Source organism: Mirounga leonina, unplaced genomic scaffold, assembly GCF_011800145.1.
Source record: "Mirounga leonina isolate KUSES-001 unplaced genomic scaffold, KU_Mleo_1.0 Mir_176, whole genome shotgun sequence".
Taxonomy (NCBI): domain Eukaryota; kingdom Metazoa; phylum Chordata; class Mammalia; order Carnivora; family Phocidae; genus Mirounga; species Mirounga leonina.
The window spans coordinates 7,765,600-7,785,194 of NW_023270454.1; the positions used below are offsets into that span (position 1 = coordinate 7,765,600).

The window sequence follows — 19,595 nt, forward strand, 5'->3', positions numbered from 1 at the left end:
CCTTCCTATGGGTTGGTCCCTGATGAAAATCAGCAGCGAGGAATCTCCAAGGTCAACACCAACACCACAGCTCCGACATACCTAAGTTCGTCCATTTCCCGCTTCTTCTTCATCTCTTCCTTCTCTCTCCTTTTCATTTCCTGAATTTGGGCTTTTTTCTCATTCCTCTCTTCTCGGTCTCTGCATTCCTTCTCTGCCGCGAGGTCTGGGAACCGCTCCATTTTGGTCTTTTCTAATCGGTTCAGGATCTCATTCACTTTCTTCTCCACGGTCACAATTTTCACCTTTGAGGGAGGTGGGAGGGAACAATACTGAATCTTTATTGTAGGTTTTCCCCCCCAGAACAGAGGCAACGCTTTCTAGGGGCCAAACAACCCAGCTGAAAAGGGATTTAGAAGGCATACGTCATGCTGAGCCTTCAACAATGAAGGCAAGAGACGGAAAAGCCCGGGGCTCCATGGCACCTCCCCCCCACGGCGCACAACACTTACATCCTTCTGCCTGTGAAAGCCTATCTGTCCCACATCCATGTCGGCTGTTTTCTTCAGGTTAGACCACGGTGTATATACCACATTAACGTTGTTCATCTTGCAGCCTGCCAAGAGAGACTGTCTTCAACATGAGGGCCGGAGCATACTGAGTTCCCTCACCCACTGGCCAATTACCAAAATCCAACAAACGGAAAGGCTGAGTGCAAACAGCCACTGAGGGATTCAAACCACCAAATACTTTTTTTTTTTTTAACCCACCCACGAAAGGCAAATGGTAAAGGTGACCAACACAATTCAAGCAATAGTGTTATAAAGGAAAGCAGGGGTCTGTGGATTAGCTTCAGGGACTTCTGAGACTCCCAAATACTGAAAACAAAATTTATGATACGCATTTTTTAAAAAGAGAAATGGACCAAACAGGTTTCCCTCAGATTCCCAATGGAGTCGTTGATTCAGTAAAGGCTAAACATCGAGATAAAGCAAAAAGCCATGGTCTGGGATTCAAGAGACCAGCACGAGACCCTGGAACCAACACAAACCAGCTGTGTCACTTAGGGAACGTGCCCAGGGCTCCCGGAATCTCATTTGAAACAGGAAGAGATAGGATTAGTAGAATTTTTTGTTTGTTTGTTTCTTTTCACAGTGGTAGTACCTCTTTTACCAAAGAAAACATATCAAAGTAATAAAAGCAGAGATGCTCTAGATGAAAGGGGTGCCGGGTACCCCATACCCCACTCATTCCTCCTACTACCTCCACCTCACATTTCCCCTCTGCCCCGGACCGCTTCTCAGGCAGCTTGAAGAATCCCAGTTTAATCACTGGCCCAACACTCTTTAAGGCCCTTTTCAGTATATTATATAGTTTATTAAATCACCACATACATTGGAGAAAACTGGTGAATAACTGCTTACTTAAGTGATCAAAATTAACATCATCAAAAATGGAGCAAAATGGCACCATGTGACTCCTGATTGTAACACACAAGACTTCACTTATATGTTATTCCTGACTGAAAATGCATGTGATCCTACTCAAGTGGAAGCATCAGACCAACCCAAATCACAGGATATCCTACAACTGGTCTCCATTCAAAGTGTCAATGTCTTGAAAGACAAAGAAGTATCTTTAGATTAAAAGAGATCAGAGACATGATGAGTAACTATAACATATGATCTTGGATCAGAAAAAGAAATGCTAGGGCGCCTGGGTGGCTCAGGCAGTTAAGCTTCTGCCCTCAGCTCAGGTCATGATCCCAGAGTCCTGGGATCAAATCCCACATCGGGCTCCCCATGCTCTGCAGGGAGCCTGCTTCTCCCTCTGCCTGTAGCTCCCCCTGCTTGTGCATTCTCTCTCTCTCAAATAAATAAATAAAATCTTTAAAAAAAAGAGAGAGAAAAAGAAATGCTATAAAGGGATAGTAGTGGGACAATGGGAAAACTTACATATGGACTATATATCAAATGACAGTATTCTAGCCATGTTAAACTTCCTGAATCTGGTCACAGTAATGCAGTTACTTAGACAATGTCCTTGTTCTTAGGACATGCTAAAGAGTTACGAGGTCTATAATTTTCCTTCGAATGATTCAGCTAAAAAAAGGAATAATTAGAACATTATAGAGAGAAAGCAAATACATATGGAAAAATTATTGAATCTAAGTGAAGGGCATACAGGAGTTGTATTTTTCTAGCAACGTGTCTGTAGGTTTGAAATTTTTTTTTTCAAAATTAAGATTTAAAAAAAATCTCCGTGTGTGGTGCTACAGGAGATCCAAACATGGATCAGATAATGGGTCTTGTCTTCCAAGACTAAAGGAAAGCAGATAAGTACATAAATAACCTCAATGAAAAGCAGACTTCTTCAGAACGCCCAGGTGGCTCAGTCGGTTAAGCGTCTGCCTTCGGCTCAGGTCATGATCTCAGGGTCCTGGGATGGAGCCTCGCATCAGACTTCTTGCTCAGCAGGGAGTCTGCTTCTTTCTCTCTGCCCTCCCCGCCCCCTCCCCCCAGCTCTCGCTCTCTCTCAAATAAATATAATCTTTAGGGAAAAAAAAAAGAAAGAAAGAAAAGCAGAACGCATCAAATGCTATTGGAAAGGTACAGGTAAAGTCCTAATGCTGCTCTGAGAGGGCAGTGGTCACCCACGCTGGAAGAAGGGAAAGGCTCCATCAGAGAGGTTAATACAGTTTAGTGGTTAAGACAGAAGACTTTCAGGTCAGACTGACTTCAAATGCACCCACCAGCACACTTCAGAGCTCTGAGACCTTGGGCAGGTTCCTTAACTCCCTTAAGCTCAGCTCACTCATCTCTAGAATGAAAATAGTAACACATATCTCAGGAGGGTTGATAAGTGAAATAATCGGTGAAGTTTTAGCATGTAGTGCCAGGCATGTAATTAATGTTCAAGGTTAGCTATTACTACCATTACTACAACTACTGGGTGGACCCTGAACCTTAGCTTGCATCTAGACACGGGACGACTGAAAGGCAGACAAAACTGAGGACAGAGGAGACAACATAAGCAGAGATATATGGTAGGAAAACAGCCAATACGTGCTTTGGCTGGAGGGTGAAATATGTGAAGGGAAAAAAGTCTGTAGTCAGAGCAGAGATGCTTAGCTTCTAGCTTAAGAAGTCTGGACTTATATGTATAACTAAGGTGAGGCGTGTCATAGAAAGTATCTAAGACTTTAGAAAGTTTACTCTGGCAAAAGATTCTATGAATAAACTGACTAACCAGATTCTACGATGACAAACAAGTTTAACCCAATTTCCTTGGTTCTGAGAGCCAAAGGCAGTCTAGCAGGGGGGGAAATATTTTAACTGCACAGCAACGCAAATGGAGCATCCTCAGCATCCTCTGCTGTCAACTCATGAGTGAGGCTCCTGGGCTTAGCTCCTTATTCTGCTAAGTGAGCTCTCACTGTGGAAGGCTGAAGTGGAGAGCAGAGGAGGGCAGTGTCATGACTCTTCTGCCTTTTCTGTTTTCTCTAGAACTAGTAAACTATAAAGGGATTAAGAATAAAGAGGCCAGGCCCAGAATAAAGAGTCCAAAGACCCTTTAATAAAGTCACATCTGCTAGCCAGGGGCATGGAAAGGGAACAAGATCATGTGAAAGAGGTTGCAACACACAAGAGGATAATGATTGTTTTAATTTTATTATTTTTACTTTAATAACTGAAGCTCGTGACTGGAAATCTTAAAAACTCTGTTCTGCTCATAAAAATGGAATGTCCTAAAAGACTAACTGCAATTTAATGATTTACGGTGTTGAAAACCAGTGACTCTACACGACCAGACTTCTACTTTCTTTGGCTAGGTATCTGACTCAGTAAAGCTGTCCAACTTAGTCTAAGTGATGAGGAAGGGGTACACTGGCCAACTCTTATCCTGTAATCTCCAACCCTGGTACCTACTATCAGCTAAGTGTCTGCCCTCTATCCAAACCGTATTTCTTTCCAACCCTCTGGATAATCTCTCAACCTCACATCAAACCAAACTTACCACCACTCTAGCTCTGTGTCCTACACCCCAAAATCCAACCTACTAGCTCAACCATTCTTAGCAGAACACCATCTCCTGGCTCCCCTTTTTAACTCCCACTTCCTCCCCCAAAATTGTCCTTCTTGACCTGTACTGACTACTGACCAATTAAATCTACTACTGACAGGGGTGCCTGGGTGGCTCAGTTGTTTAAACGACTGCCTTCGGCTCAGGTCGTGATCCCAGGGTCATGGGATCGAGCCCCACATTGGGCTCCTATCTCAGTGGGAAGCCTGCTTCTCCCTCTCCCTCTGCTGCTCCCCCTGCTTGTGCTCTCCTGCTCTGTCTCTGTCAAATAAATAAAATTCTTAAAAAAAAAAAAAAAATCTACTACTGACAGAACTAAACAAGCACCAAGCCCAGAATTACAGGCCTCCCCTAAAACAGGACAATTGTTCTCAACCAACCCTCTGTACATATTACAATCTCCCGGAGAACACTGGAAAAATACAGAAACTCATGGATCACCCCAGACCAACTAAATGAGATTCTTTGGGAGATAAGAAGATCAACAGACTCGATACCTTCACAATATACAGGGAGAATAAAGTATGAAAGAGGAGAAGGAGAGAAAAAAAAAGTAAGAAACAGGGATATAGAGACTTGAGTTCTAGAATTTAAGAACAAATGATGGAAAGAAAGACATCACACAGCATTAAAAATAAAGCCATGACATACATCTCTTGCTTAGCTATTAACCTAACCTCATTTCCAAAATCCCCCCACCTTTTTTTGAAGATTTATTTGAGAGAGAGAGCGCGTGCACACGTGTTGGGGGAAGGGCAGAGGGAGAGAATATCCAAGCAGACTCCCGCTGGGTGTGGAGCCCCACGAGGGGCTCGATCTCATGAGCCATGAAATCAGGACCTGAGCTGAAAGCAAGAATCAGTTTGACTAAGCCACCCAGGCACCCCCAAAAGCCTTTCTACGAATAACATCAAGGGTAGGCAGGTTTAGACAAGCTTCTAGTCAAGGTAAGGGGAACACAGTAGAAAGAGCTGAGAAAGGACCACGAACATGAGAGGGGTGGAGAGATTAGCTTTCAGTTCTCGGACAGGTAGCAGAACAAAACAACAGGGGAAAGGTATATTACATATTATTCATTTGACTCAAGCCCAAGTCACTGACATGTTCTCTAAAATGTATTCAATTTCAGATACAGATACTGGTGTTAATTCTGAAAACACCTCTAAGAGAACTGACCTTGAATGCTATTGGCCTTCACAAGATGGGCACAGTCCATCAGGACTTCCTTTGGTATGTCTTCTATCTTCTCCCCCTGGAACATAAAAATAAACCAGATGGTCCACTACCTCGTCACTGATCAATACTGGAGCACTTATAGGGCTTTACTGCCTTACTAGGCACAACTTTATTAAAAGCAGAGGCTCTTCACTGTATTTCAGAACACTGAAAAATGAAGTCTATTATGGGAATGTTTGAGACACGGCAGTACAAGTAATATGGAAAATATTAATACTTAATAAGTGGGTGAAAAGGGTATAAAAGAAAATCACTAAAATACTAACTGTAATTATGTCTCAGGAACTTTCTCCTCTTTCTTGTCATTTTCTTCTCTTCATTCTTACTTCTGGAAACCTTGTGGGGAAATGGTGCCTATTTCTGATAATTGGAAGTCTTCTTTGCTGAGGTCCCTATGACCTTCCTTTCAAAGAGATATCTTATGGTCTTGAGTCTCAAACATCGTTTGAGGTAGGTCATCCATCAGCCTTAATTAGGAACCCCGCTCTTGGTGTGTTCGATATAACCACCCACCCTAAGGGAAAAATAATATTGACTCATTTTCTGTACAGATACTGTAACAAAGTCAAAGCTGAAAAAGCAAAGCCATTCCAAAAGAACAAAAATATTTCAAAGGCCGAACAAGTGGGAATCACCTCAGTACTGGCTCCAGCTAGGCATGGGATTAAAGCAGCACTTCTGTATGGGAATGAAATGTGCCACCTACCTAAATAACTGGAGATAAATTAAGTTTTTTTGTTTTTTTTGTTTTTTTTTAAAGATTTTATTTATTTATTTGACAGAGAGAACGAGAGAGAGAGCACATGAGAGGGGGGAGGGTCAGAGGGAGAAGCAGACTCCCCGCCAAGCAGGGAGCCCGATGCGGGACTCGGTCCTGGGACTCCAGGATCATGACCTGAGCCGAAGGCAGTCGCTTAACCAACTGAGCCACCCAGGCGCCCAGGAGATAAATTAAGTTTATTCCATTACGTTTCAGAATTTTGTTTGTTTGTTTTTAAAATGTTTTAAAATGAGGATCTCTCAAATACATAACGTTGACCCAAAAAAATACGTGATTTAAGTTTGCCACTACTTTAATAACATAGCTCATAATGTGCAATTCCCTGACCACTTAAAGAAAGGATTCTGAATTTAGCATCTTGATAACACAATGTCATTACTAAGAGTATCAACCATTACACTAGGCCATAATATGGTGATAGTGATGCCTTCGGGGGCGTCAAAAATACACAGAAGCAGACTGACCCTATTCTAAATAAATCAACATAATTAAAAAACAAGACAGCTACCACTTTTGAAGTACCCACCATGTGCCAGGCACTAAGTAAACAGCCATATGAAAAAGATAGTATTATCTTCACTTTAGCAACAATGAAAATGAAGCTTAGCAGGGTTAAGTAACTGGGCTAGGGTCCCCTAAATCTAGTAAGTGACAGAGCTGAGAGATGAACCCAGGCCCAAGGGTTGTAGCAACTGACCCCAGAGTACAGTGCCTTTGGAATTCTTGTGGAAATGTAGTTTCTTGGTCCTGGATGTCAGCCTACATCCTCATATTCCTTCTTGCTACCTGTGTCTGTCACTATTCCTGAAGCAAGCTCATCTTCCTGTTGGCTACTTCTAATATAATACGAGCAGACTTAAAAAAAAAAAAAAACAAAAACCAATCCTTCAGCTTAGCATTATGCATAAAGTCAGAGTGAACTCTGACTGGAGAGTCTGAGGTGCTCTCAATACATAAATGTCAGAATTTTGACTGTGGGCTTTGTGCCATCTCTGTCAATGAGGTAAGAGACCTCTGGACAGCTGAGGGTTTTCTACGGATTTTCAAAAACCAAAGAAGCCTAGGAAAGAACACTGCTGAATATCTCTGATCTTCAAGATCTGGGTTGAATTCAACTGAATTCAACAACCAAAAAGTTAACACATACGATGCTTAACATGTGCCAGGCATTATTCTAACTGCTTCAGTCATGCTGGCTCATTTAATCGTCACAATGGCCCAAGAAGATAGGTACTGTTAGCTCCCTCTTACAGATGAGGAAACGGGCACAGCTAGGTGACTTGTTCAATAAGTCCCACAGCTAGTACGCAGGACAGCTAGGGCTCCCCTCCAGCAGTCTGGGTCCCCAACCGCCTGGTTTTACTCCATCTCCAACACTCACTTGGTACCTACTAAGTACAAAAGGCTACGCCACTTACTGCAGATCAACCAGATAAACGATCCCCAAAGAGCACATATTTTTATTGAGCACATGATGTTGCTTCCAAAAGAAAATGAAATTAAACTTCTTTTCAAACAAGGAGTAACTGGTAGTAAGTGAACTTGGGACTACCACTATTATTTCCATTTTCTGACACAGCAGAGTCTAAAGGAAAAGAAAAACTTAATCTGAACCAAAAGGAAACTTGGTAACACCATACTCTATTTTCTCTAAACTTAAAATAGTTCCAAAATGGCAAGACGTTGCCAAGGAGAATCCAGACTTTTGTTCCAGCAGAGTTCACAATCTTCCTCTTTTTGACATAGCTCACAATGTGCTTTACAGTACAGTTCTCAAAAACATAAAGAGTATAAATAAAGATGGGGCACAGTGTATAACCTTGCTAACAGATTAAGAAGTGAATATTATAATCATAATGAAATAGCATCTTATACTTATTTAAAAATTGTCAAAAGGTTGCTATTTTTTTAAGTTGTAAAATCCCAGGAAGGGTTTGGAAAACCTGTATGTATCAGGTAGCATTTTAAACTAGTGCAATTATTTTTAGAGAGCAATCGGTCTCTGAAAGATTTACCAAATGTTTCTATCTTTTGGCTCAGTGACTCCATTTCTGAGAATTATTGTAAAAAACTTACTTCGAAAGGAAAACAGAATATGGTTCATAAAGAAAATTTCTTGTTGGGGATTCATAATGTTGAAAACTGTAAACAACTTATATTCTGAAAGGGAGGTTTCGTATTAATTGTGGCATATTATCTACCAACTCAAAGCGGCCAGTCAAAACAATAAATATGAAAATAATATGGTAAGATGAAAGTTTATCACACTGTCACTTTAAAGAGTCATACAATCAACTAGGGGAATTAACAACTGTAATAATACAACAGGATGGAACGTAAACAAAAAAAAATCTAAGTGCATGGCATGACATCTCTCAAAGGCGTGCGGTAAAAAATAGAGCAGCTTACAAATAACTCTGGAAAACAACATTTTGACTGGAAACTAAAGGCAAAAAGACAAAAATAATTGCACATAAACACTGTACTTTAGTTGATAAAGTTGTTTTGAATGGGGAGACAGCTTAACAAATCTGAAACCACTTACACAAATAGTGCAATCAAATAAGCAAATAGATGGTGGATGGTGGGAACCAGGCTTCTCACGCTGAGAAGGAAATAACAGAGAAGCAAGGAGAAAAGGCTAGAATGGCCTCTGTAATAACAGATGTGTCAAAGACATCAGTATGAGCTCATGTTTTGCTTAACATAGATACAAATGGAGACACAGAAACAAAGATTCACAGGAATTACTAACATGCGTTAATATACCTACATGTAGTTCCTAGCTCCGTAGCTCATGTATACAGACATGTAGTTCCTAGCCCTCTGACAGGGCCTAGAAGCAATGACACTCCAGGAGCAGTGAGCACACCACGTCCAGATCTTGGCTTCTAAATACCACTCTCCAGTAAAAGGAATCAGGGTTGCTTGGAGAAAGGGCCGATTCAAGGACTGGGGCAGGGAAAATACAAGATGAGCCCATAGCATCTTAGAGAGCCAGAGAGCAAGGAAGTGCTCAAAAACCAAAGGATGGGAGCATATCAAAGGAACACAAGAGCCAAGCTGAAAGAGCTCCAACTAAAGCTGGGACAATTTCAGCTACCAAATAACACAGAATTGGATTATAACCCCGAGTATAAAATAAACATATGAGTCCATAGTGATACAAATAAACTACTGTATTAAGTATATAGGGGAGAAGAGATGAATCTTCCTTATATATGTAAATACTCCCCCCACTGCAAGAAGTAGAGCTTAATTCCATCCCCATCCCCTTGAGTATGGGCTGGACTTGGTAACTTGTCTCCAAATAACAGAGTATGGAAGGGGGGAGAAAAACAAGACTCTAGTGGACAAACCTGGCAAACACTGGGCTGACCAGGAGATGAAGGTTAGCAACATCAGTGCTAAGTTCTATTAATGCAGGTACCCTTGACATGATGTGATGAGGAGGGCACTCCACCTTTGTGCTATTCTTCCTCCAAAACCCAGAACATCAGTCATGAGAAAAACATCAGATAAACTCAAATTGAGTAATATTCTGTCAAGAACCTGACCCATACTTCTCAAATTGTCATGGTCATGAGAAATAGGGAGAGTCTCACACTTTCACAGTGTGAAACTGCCACAGACCAGAGCCTAGGCATACATGACAATTAAACATAATGTGGGACACTGGGCTGGAGGAGGACATTAATGGAAAAACTGGTGAAATCAAAATAGAGTCCAGAGTTTAGTTAATGGTAATGTACCAATGTTGGTTTCTTGGTTCTAACAAATCTGCCATAATAATATATAATGTTCACAATGGAGGGAGAACTAGGCACGAGGTATATGGGAACTCTGTACTATCTCTGCAACTTCTCTCTAAATCTAAAATCATTCCAAAGTAAGACATTAAAAAAAAAAAAAAAGTAATACATATAGCAAGTATATATACCCTATGATTCAACTGTATAAAATATATGAGGCGCGCCTGGGTGGCTCAGTTGTCAAGCGTCTGCCTTAGGCGCAGGTCATGGTCCCAGGGTCCTGGGATCGAGCCCCGCATTGGGCTCCCTGCTCGGCAGGGAGCCTGCTTCTCCCTCTCCCACTCCCCCTGCTTGTGTTCCCTCTCTCGCTATCTCTCTCTGTCAAATAAATAAATAAAATCTTTAAAAAAAAAATAAATAAATAAATAAAATATATGAAAGTAAAGGCATTAGAAAACCAGTGCTTTTGGGATGCCTGGGTGGCTCAGTCAGTTGGGCGTCCGCCTTCGGCTCAGGTCATGATCCCAGGGTCCTCGGATCGAGTCCCACATTGGGCTCCTTGCTCAGTGGGGAGCCTGCTTCTCCCTCTGCCTGCCTGCCACTCCCCCTGCTTATGTTCTCTCTATCTATCTCTCTGACAAATAAATAAATAAAATCTTTAAAACAAATAAAAAATAAGTAAAGTCTTCTGCTCCAGAGAACACCTCCACTACCTAAAAAAAAAAAAAAAAAAAGAAAAGAAAACCAGTGCTTTTATGTTACTAGGAAACGTTGCATCTTTTCCCCTTACTATTCTAATGCTGTTTTAAATGTCCCAAAGAAGCCCCTGATAACTGGGAATATCCACCCTCAGTAAGGGAGTGTGAGAAGGAACCACACATGATCTCCACGGGAAAAGACAGAAGGTCCGGAATTGTCCACTGAAATGAAAGGGAGAGAGAGCAGAGGTGACAAACCACACAGCTGAACTGGTAGGATAATTACGCAGTGGGGACAGTGGTTCTAGCTGGGGTATATGGACTATGCCCCCTTCCAAGTATCCAAAAATCACCAGACTTTCCCTTAGTGATTTTCCAGGTCAGGGGTAAGACATCTCTTCATTTGCTGATTTTCCAACTTTTGTACATATTTATTACTTGAAGCAATTTAAACTGCAAAAAAAGGACAGAGGACAAGATAGGATGCTCATAGCTAGAGAAAAAGTCATGAGTCCATGTTTAAATCCAGTTACCTTATGTAATCGAAGGTATACATGAGCCGAAGAGAGTTTGTCCACATGAAACCTACAAAGAATGAAAACCACTTTTAGCAAGAGGTACAAGACAACCACCTCCTCAGACCCCTTGCCTTTAAAGCATTCCAATCCAGAAAGTATTAACTCAGTGCTCACCACATGCCAAGCACCATAGGGAGTATAAAACACAGTCACTGCTTCCAAAGGCACTACTGACTGGGAGAGGTAAGATAAACATGGAAGGTTCTGCAGCTGTGTGAGACTAAGTGCCAAGATGAATACTAGAGACGATAAATGGAAATGCCCCGGAAAGGGTGATTTTTCCAGTGAGAAAGAGCTATCCGTGACCAAAGGCTTCATTGATGGACTGAGGTTTAGAAGGTCCCTGACTGAAGCACGGGACTTAGAGGAAACACAGAGAAAGGAATTTCAGGTAAGGAGAGAAAGGAATGGAAGAAGTCATCAAGACTGCGGTGTTGCAAGCCTGGGAGACTGGCAGGACCACGGAGAGAAATACTTTACAGCTGGAGAAGACACCAGTTTGGAAAAAAAAGATGAGAGGTTTGGTTTGGGACATCCTAAGTTTTCAAGCAATGGCAAAACAACCTAAAGAGAAGCACAGAGTTGGAAGAGTCATAAAATGGGTCAGACCAACAATTCATCCTGCCTCACATCTGACAATGGCCCTAATACAGGGCTTCTGGGAAAGCATGGGGGCTGCCCTTTATGATATTGTCCTAAAAACATCCGGAACGCCCTCCCATCCCAATGTCCCAAATTTACCTTTTATTAAGGCTCTATCATCTGCCAATTTAATGAAATCTTTTGAAACTTAATTCCTTTCTCACCTAGTCTTAACGTTTTGAGATACTAAGTTTTTCATATTTATAATTCACCAAATAAAGTTGACTTTCTCTCTTTTCTACTTCCAGAGACACCCCCAGGACTCTAGCACCAAACAACAGTAACACATGATGGTCACTTTGGGATTCTGTTAACTTTAATCGTCTCTTCCTTAGTTCCTAACTTTCCAGGCTAAAGAGTTTTCAGTAAAAACCTAAGGAGGTATATATTTCTCTAGACATTTTCTTAGCAATAATGTATCTTTTAGAGGTGAAAATGGTCACACACTCACACCTAGTACAAGACGCAGACAGCATGGTTCTACATAAACGTTAAGATTACAGTGTTCCCTCTTCAACAAGTTAAGCATCTTGTTAGTCACTTTGGATACAGAAAAATATTACACTTTTTTGGCAGTCTATCATGACTCTAGGTTCTATTAACCTTTACTGCTAGACAGAAGTGGACATTGATTTATTTTTCCCCAACTGGTTCATTTACTCATTTGCATTCCCATATAAGAGACTGATTAGTGTCTTCAGCTCGGCCTTTTCCACTGAAAAAAATGTGTTTTTGCAAATCTGAAATTACATAGCTCATTACCCTTTTTCAGGATCTTAGGATTAGGACCCATTAGGAAGCAAGTTCAGCTGAGAAGTAACTTCTCCCATTCCAACTTGTTTTAAGCCAGTTCTCCATTTAAAACAACTCTTTCCTACATACCCACAGTAGCTCGATTGTATTCTGATTTTCCTTAAGATAAGGTCTCTGATGTGGAATTTCGTCAAAAGAAACACACAAATAATTCAATATACATCGAATGGAGCAATACATAAGTAGTTGAAATCCCAAAACACACAGGGAATATATCACTGCTGATATACAGACCAACTCCAGGCTGGTAGGTATACTTCTATAAGGGCACGAGGAATGTGGGGAAGTATGGGGCTTTGGTTGAACTGTAAAAACAAACAAAAAAGCCAGCTCTGTAAACAAACTATCGTGAGCAAGTTTCCTTAAAAAAACCTTTCCAAACCTTCTAAAATGTTTACTCCAAAAAGTTTAAATCATGCCCAGTAGTTCCCTAGTTCCTTCTTGTCCTTGTTATCTTCCTCTCTCTCTACTTCATCACTGTTTTCTTTACTGAATGCAGAGACTAGAAAGCTCAATAAATGAGCATCAATGACTGGGGGATGCAGAGATGTAGGCCCTCAGAAGCTGAGTCATTTAACTCCTGAAAGTGGGGTCCCTGGAAATACTGTTCATTAGGGAGTTTGGAGGCAGTAAACACACACTATTTCTATTTTCTTTTGTTTAAAGATAAATTCAGTTCCATTCTCATTTAGTCCCGGGAAAATCCTTTGCTTAAAGGTGCCTCAGAAGGTTTTCTGGTATAAATTCAGATGCTGATGTTCACACAGGTAAAGTTCCAAAATTTATCTCAGAGCGAACCACGCTGAAAAACTGCCCCGGAATGTCAATCAACTGAATCATTCCTAGCATGCCCAGGAATGTTTCCAGGACTGACAGAAGAGTCTTGAAATTTAGGGCTGACTATTCTACCTCACATTAGGCCTCAAATAGCTTCTAAAAGTGAAAGTCAATCACTTCCAACAACAGTCATTAGTCTCAAGGATGTCAAGATGGGTATCAAGGTATCTGTAGACACCAATTTGGTTAAATAGCATTCCAGGAGATAATCAACCATAATGAAATAAAAAACCCAACTCAGAACACAGAGGGTGTATGTTGTAAATTAGAAATTTCTCTTCCACTTATTTAATTAAAAAAAAAAAAAAAGTAAATTGACTTTCGTGATGCATCTGAATATGTAACCTTTACTATGCAGGTATTTATGCCTCAAACCTGACATGTTTAAAAATTCACAGCAGATAACTATATAACAGGTGTGGCCATTCTAATATCCCTTGACAGGATCTGGAGATCTTTGGGCTATAAGGACAACTGAAATAATCCAGCTCGGTGACAGGTGCCCAAAATGGATATACCAGAATGCAGTTATTATGAAGAAATGTCCAGTAGAGATCACTGCTAGAGAGGCAGAGAGTTAGTTAATTTTTACTGAATGTGTACCATGGGCCAGGTCCTATGGTAGGTAATGGGACGTGGTAGTAAACAAAGTAATCGTTGTCCTCATGACACTTATAGTCTAAAGTTCCAGGAACGTAAGCAGCACTCAATCTAGAAGCCCTGGGCATTGCAAACCCCGCACCTGAGGTAAGGGGGTACGAAGCAGTGTCTACCTTGATGACACCTGATATTTGAGTTCAGAAGACAGGCCACTGTGCTGGAACAGGGAGGAAATTAAAAAAAAAAAAAAAAAAAAAAGACTTTAAAATTCCTCAGGTTTATAGTGCCTCTTGGTTCCTTTAGCGAGGACAAACAGGAAAGCATTTCCTCTGCATCATGAATTAGCCCCTCCATAATGGGGCAGGCTGGAGCAAGAGAGGAGACGCCCCTTGGTGGGTGTCTGCAGCTGGCCCTGGGGGGGGGGGCGGTCTGAGGATGGCCACATCTGGGGGGAGCTTAACTTAGTCTCTGTGCAACAGTTTTCCTATTAAATGTTCAATGCTGTCCACTTTACTGAAAATCAAGCAGCTCTTCTAAAAAGTGCCTAACCTCTGTGTCTCTAGGGAATTGAGTGACGGATCCAGGCCCACACTTGGAGAAAAGAGGTCCAGAGAGAGCTGCAGCAATGGCCTGAGGGACGAAGGAAGGCACCCTTAGCCAAAGAGCAGCAGCCGAAGGGAAGAAAGAAATTGGCAATTCAAAACTAGAGCCGGCTGGGGGGCCAGCAACAACCAGAGCACATGTGTTCAGTTTCCCTTAGCCTTAGCTTCCTCATCTGAAAATGGGCTTAATACCAGTAACTCTTTTACAGGGCTACTGTGAAATTAAATGTATTAATAAAGTAAACACCTACCAGTACTTGGCATATAGCTAGGTATTCAGTAAGTGTTCATCATTATTATTGTTAAAGCCAAGAGGATCTGTGTGCTTATCTTTAGGGATAGCATTTGGCCGGGCGGGGGGGGGGGGTGTTTGGAGTTGTGGAGACCACACCCCGCTCTCTATATAGAATTAGGCTCCAGGAGAGACACATCACAAGAGTAGATGCTGAAGACAGAAAAGGAAAGCAAACTGAGCCCGAGAGTGTTACATGAAAGTCATGGGAGCCCATGTCCTCCTAAAAGGTTTGAGGTCTGAGTGGTAGAGATGCCCATATGGCATTCTAAGGCAGTTGGAAAAGAAAAAGAATTCAACTAAAATGAAGGAGTTTTTTGTTCACTGGTCATCGTTTTTTGGGCTGGGTTTTGTGAACAGCAAAAATAAATTATCTTGGAAGGAGGCAAAGAAAATATAATTATTATTCTTTAAATTTCCAGAAAATATTTTAGAAAGAGAGAGTAGAGGCTGGATCAAGACAGGGCTAACGTCATGAGGGAGATGAGAAGACAAAGGGAACCCAGCCTATGTTTTCTTTAAAGCTGTACCTGGTCAGATGCTCTATCTATTCCATCTACACAGAAGCTTCTATTTTCCTCACTGCTGCCTGTGAAGCCCTCATCCATCCTTCGTCCTTCCAAGAAGAGTGGTCTGAGTGTTTGAGTGAGGTGGTCTCACTAGTCCACTATGAGAAGACCACACATGAGGTTGAAGAATATCTTGGTTCCAGAAGCCTCTATGGTCATCCCCAGTTTACACGGCAATTATAAACGAAGGGGGCTGGCAGGCAGCTACTTACCACTGACCATTCATAAACAAAATGCAAAGCAAGAGTTCTAGGTTTCATCATAAAAGTCAGATGGTTGGCCAAATCTAAGAAAGTAAATAAGGCATAGAAAGCAGAACCAAAGTTATTACTTACCAAATATCTTCAGGCCAGCCATGCTTTATTAGATCTTCATCTATAGTGAGGAACAAGAAAACAAAGAAAAGGTTAAAAATAACCTGTCAAATGAAAATATGCCAGAGTTTACAGTAAGCGGGGGAGTGGAGAAATACCAAGCCTTTCCACAAGTGTTTCTCTCCCTTAATGGAAGAAAGAGTAATTCAGAGGCTTTGATGCTTGAAAAATACAAGAAAAAAAATTTGTAAAAATGGTTCTTACATTTGGGCCATCATAATTGTTATTATTTTTACAATAATACTTACAAGAAACTTCAAAGATATTTCCATTAAAAGGTAGTAAAACTTCAAATTAGAGCAGCTAAGAAGTTAGATGAGGTCTTAGAAAATTGATTCACTGTAAGAAACTTATTTGTTAAAATGGCTTTGCTAATCAGTGGACTGCATTTTACTTTTTAAAAAAGACCTCTCAATTATAAAACTGTAGAACATTAGAAGATAAAACAACCACCAGAAGTATAAAAAAGAAAATAAAAATCACCTAAAATTCTGTCACATACAAAAAGAAAACTAAAATAGAAGAAACAGCTAGAAATTAAAACTAACTGTCTCTGTGGGATGGGTGTTGGAAAGGATAGGGTGAAAAACTGATGTTTTTATGATATGCATTCTGTTATTATTTCAAATTTTAAGCTATGTATTTATTAGATCAAAGTAAAATAAAAAATGAAAAAGTTCTTTGGAAACAATGACTACTTAATTCTATCATGTGAATAAACTTTTCTACTGTTCAGATTTGGATTGTTTTTAATTATAAATGGTTCAGTAAATATTTTTAAAATAAACATGTCCACATTCCTGATTTCTTTCAAAGCATATTTATAAAAGGTGAATTATTCATTCAAAATGTATACTTTCACATTTTTAAGGCTAATAACATATATCACTACAGAAAGGTAATATCAATATACATTCCCAGTAGCCACGTTAATAATTAGAAACTAATTGTGTTTAATACAAAAGCATTATTTAAAGTATTAGACACAAGGTTAAAAACTGTAAGGTAAACAAAATGATTGATATGATGGTTTAAAATGTACCCAAGAGAGTATAATCTATCTAACTTGAAAGGTATTCATTTTCCAGAAAAACAAAAGGATGATAAATCTTGGATGAGGGTACTCTCAGAAACAGCAGACACCATAAATTTTCTGAAGGGCTTTCTACTAGCTTAAACAGGAAGCTGAGCCAATAGCCAACAAGTAATCAAAAAAAGTAAAGGGAAATATAAAAACCTCTTTTCCTCAGTCAGGCAATGTTTGGCTCCCTGGTGACACCTGCTGGCTAATCAAAAGAAAACATCTGCAAGCTTTTTAGTGAAAGTTAATTATTCAATTAAAAATTCATTTATGTTCCATCTAGTCATTTGTATGAAGTCATCAAGGCTATTAGACATAAGTATGAAGTGCTAGGAGCACTAGAAAATGGGGTACTTTAAAAATGTAATACCTTTCTTACAAAGCAGACTAGGAAAGCTGACACCTCCAAATGACTCCAAGTGGTCATGGGGAAAAAAAGTTCTATACATAGATTTTTTTCTACATACATTTTAATGACAGCAAAACACTACTCCAGTGGGCTCTGGAAAGAATCTAAATTTACATCTGTAGGCATAAATTGTCTATCTAGATTTATATCTGTAGATACAAGTTTCTACAACCGACATTCCTTTAAATGGGCTGCAATCAGGCCCATCCTAACCCTTCTCCACGAAGCCTGCTTGGTTCTCTCGCAATCACATTTACTCTCTGCCCCCTCTACTGCTACAGCACTTACTCATATTGCTTCATTTCACCTATACGTTTTAAAACAGGCATCGTTTTTTAGAGAATTTTAGGTTCACAGCAAAATGACCCATTATTTTTATGTGCACGTCTCCACCTTTAATGCTGTAAAAGCACAGACCACATCTTCCTCTTTGGCTACTCAGACAGGTTGGCATATGGCCCCAAGAAGATCAGCCCCAGCAAATGATAAACTAAAATGGAAGGAAAAAAGAGACATGGTGGGAATGTCACTGGCAAAGCTGCCTTAGGTCAGTACCACCAGGAGCCCATCAGTGGGAAGCAGTATCAGTGCAGTCCTTCACTGTAAGAAAGTTCCCGGCCCAGAGTCACACAGTGCAAAACCCTCACAACCGTACGCAGCAGCTCTCCTTTAGGTGCTTCTCAGTAACCTAAGTCTTGGGCTTGCATCCTCGATGTGGTAGAAAGAAAAGCAGATTTGACCAGGTGTGGATCCATATCTACTGTAGATAACCAGGACTGGTTCTAACAGTGCCTCCTTGCTCAATGTCATACAAGGAGATAGCATCCTCTTCTCAGCCACATTCATCAGGAGGATGCAATGAAAAAAATACAAATTACCTATGATGATGTATGAGTTACTAGGAGAAATAGAAAACTCAAATATTAATATACAGCAGACTGCTTCTCCATAAGTCACACCAGAGACAATGGCATAAATTCATTGTAAGGAAAAACTGTTTAAAAATTATTTTATGGTTGTTTTTGTTTTTTTTCTCTTGGATAGGATGTAATAGTCTTGCTTATTCTGATTCTGCTTTACGGCAACCAGTATCATTGCAAAGTTCTAAACCATTTATATAGACCTGAATAATAACTATATATATTTACACAGCTATTACATAAATCACATTACATATTTTATATATGTTACACTGTATGTGTTCTATTAGATATGAGTATATGTTAACTATAGTTATATATCTATATATACTACAGTAATATACAACATTACTGTTCTTTGACATTTTTTCCTTTCTGGCTTTATTTATTTCATTCATGTCAAATGTCTCATACTGAGGAATGTTATACTTGCCTCTTTTAGAGAATCAAGTTTAAACTGTTGTCAGTTTCAAACTGCACCTAGAACAGACTGATGGTTTTGCGGGGGGGGGGGGGGGGGGGAAGCAATACCTGGAGGTTAAAGAAAAGTAATTGGAGGGAATTGGCCAGCTCTCAGATTACTGAAGCGGTCACCCAGCCCTGGAGTGGTCCCAGGAGAGGGAGGAGCCAGCTCTGGAGAGCTAAAAAAAACTCCATCAGTTTACTGAGCACCCACCCTGGGCCAGGCGCTTTACTCAGGCTCTTTCATTTACCCCTCACACCCCTGCAAGGTAGATACTGGCCCATGATGCTCTCCTTACATCTCAGCAATGTGAGGTTCAGAGAGGTGAAGTACTACAGCTAGTCTGCTAAGAGCTGGGATTTTAACACAGATGGGCCTGACTTCAGAGAACTCTTTTCCAAAATGTGACACTACCCCTGTGAGAGGAGCCACTGTGTTTTCTCCAAGCTTAAAGCAGAGTGCTTCTGTCAGGTCTCCAAGCTCCCCTGCTGCAGATCTTTTCTCCCTCAGCTCAGTGCTGTCAACTTACTACTCCAGAGCAAGCAGTTTTCCCTTTTAAACTTTAGTTCACACTGATTAGTGGGTCAAGAAATTAATTTAGCTGGTTGAGTCTAGCTTTGTAAAAATAAAACAAAACAGAAAAGAGGGCATAGCAAAGAGTATGGGTATTTTTTGGTAAATTTTCGTTTTAGTTACATCAGTGTGTACAATATGGAATAATGGATTTCATTCTGATGAGAGTGATCAACAAAGCTTGAAAAAATGTTAACACTTCATAACTCAAAAAGAGCCATCTTTAGCCTCAAAAACCCTAAAAGTATGTTTCCTCTATTCTTAAATGTGGTAAAAACGTACAGAAAATTATCTTTTCAATCAAGTCACAGAT

The 19,595-nt window shown here is 40.4% G+C and overlaps 1 protein-coding gene across 4 annotated transcripts in view; it reads right to left on the reverse strand.

The window, feature by feature from the left end:
• Positions 1 to 19,595, reverse strand: part of CCDC25 (coiled-coil domain containing 25) — a 40,851-nt gene that overhangs the window by 15,806 nt on the left and 5,450 nt on the right. For 2 of the 4 annotated variants that reach the window (XM_035022612.1, XM_035022613.1), the window contains 5 exons: positions 15,798 to 15,837; positions 11,063 to 11,114; positions 5,239 to 5,314; positions 492 to 595; positions 82 to 284 (listed from right to left, as the gene is read on the reverse strand). In XM_035022612.1, the coding sequence (XP_034878503.1) occupies positions 82 to 284; positions 492 to 595; positions 5,239 to 5,314; positions 11,063 to 11,114; positions 15,798 to 15,837 (475 nt within the window). Of the gene's footprint in view, positions 1 to 81; positions 285 to 491; positions 596 to 5,238; positions 5,315 to 5,564; positions 5,813 to 11,062; positions 11,115 to 15,797; positions 18,547 to 19,595 lie in introns of those variants that run through there. The other 2 variants (XM_035022614.1, XM_035022615.1) reach the window with 2 other exon arrangements.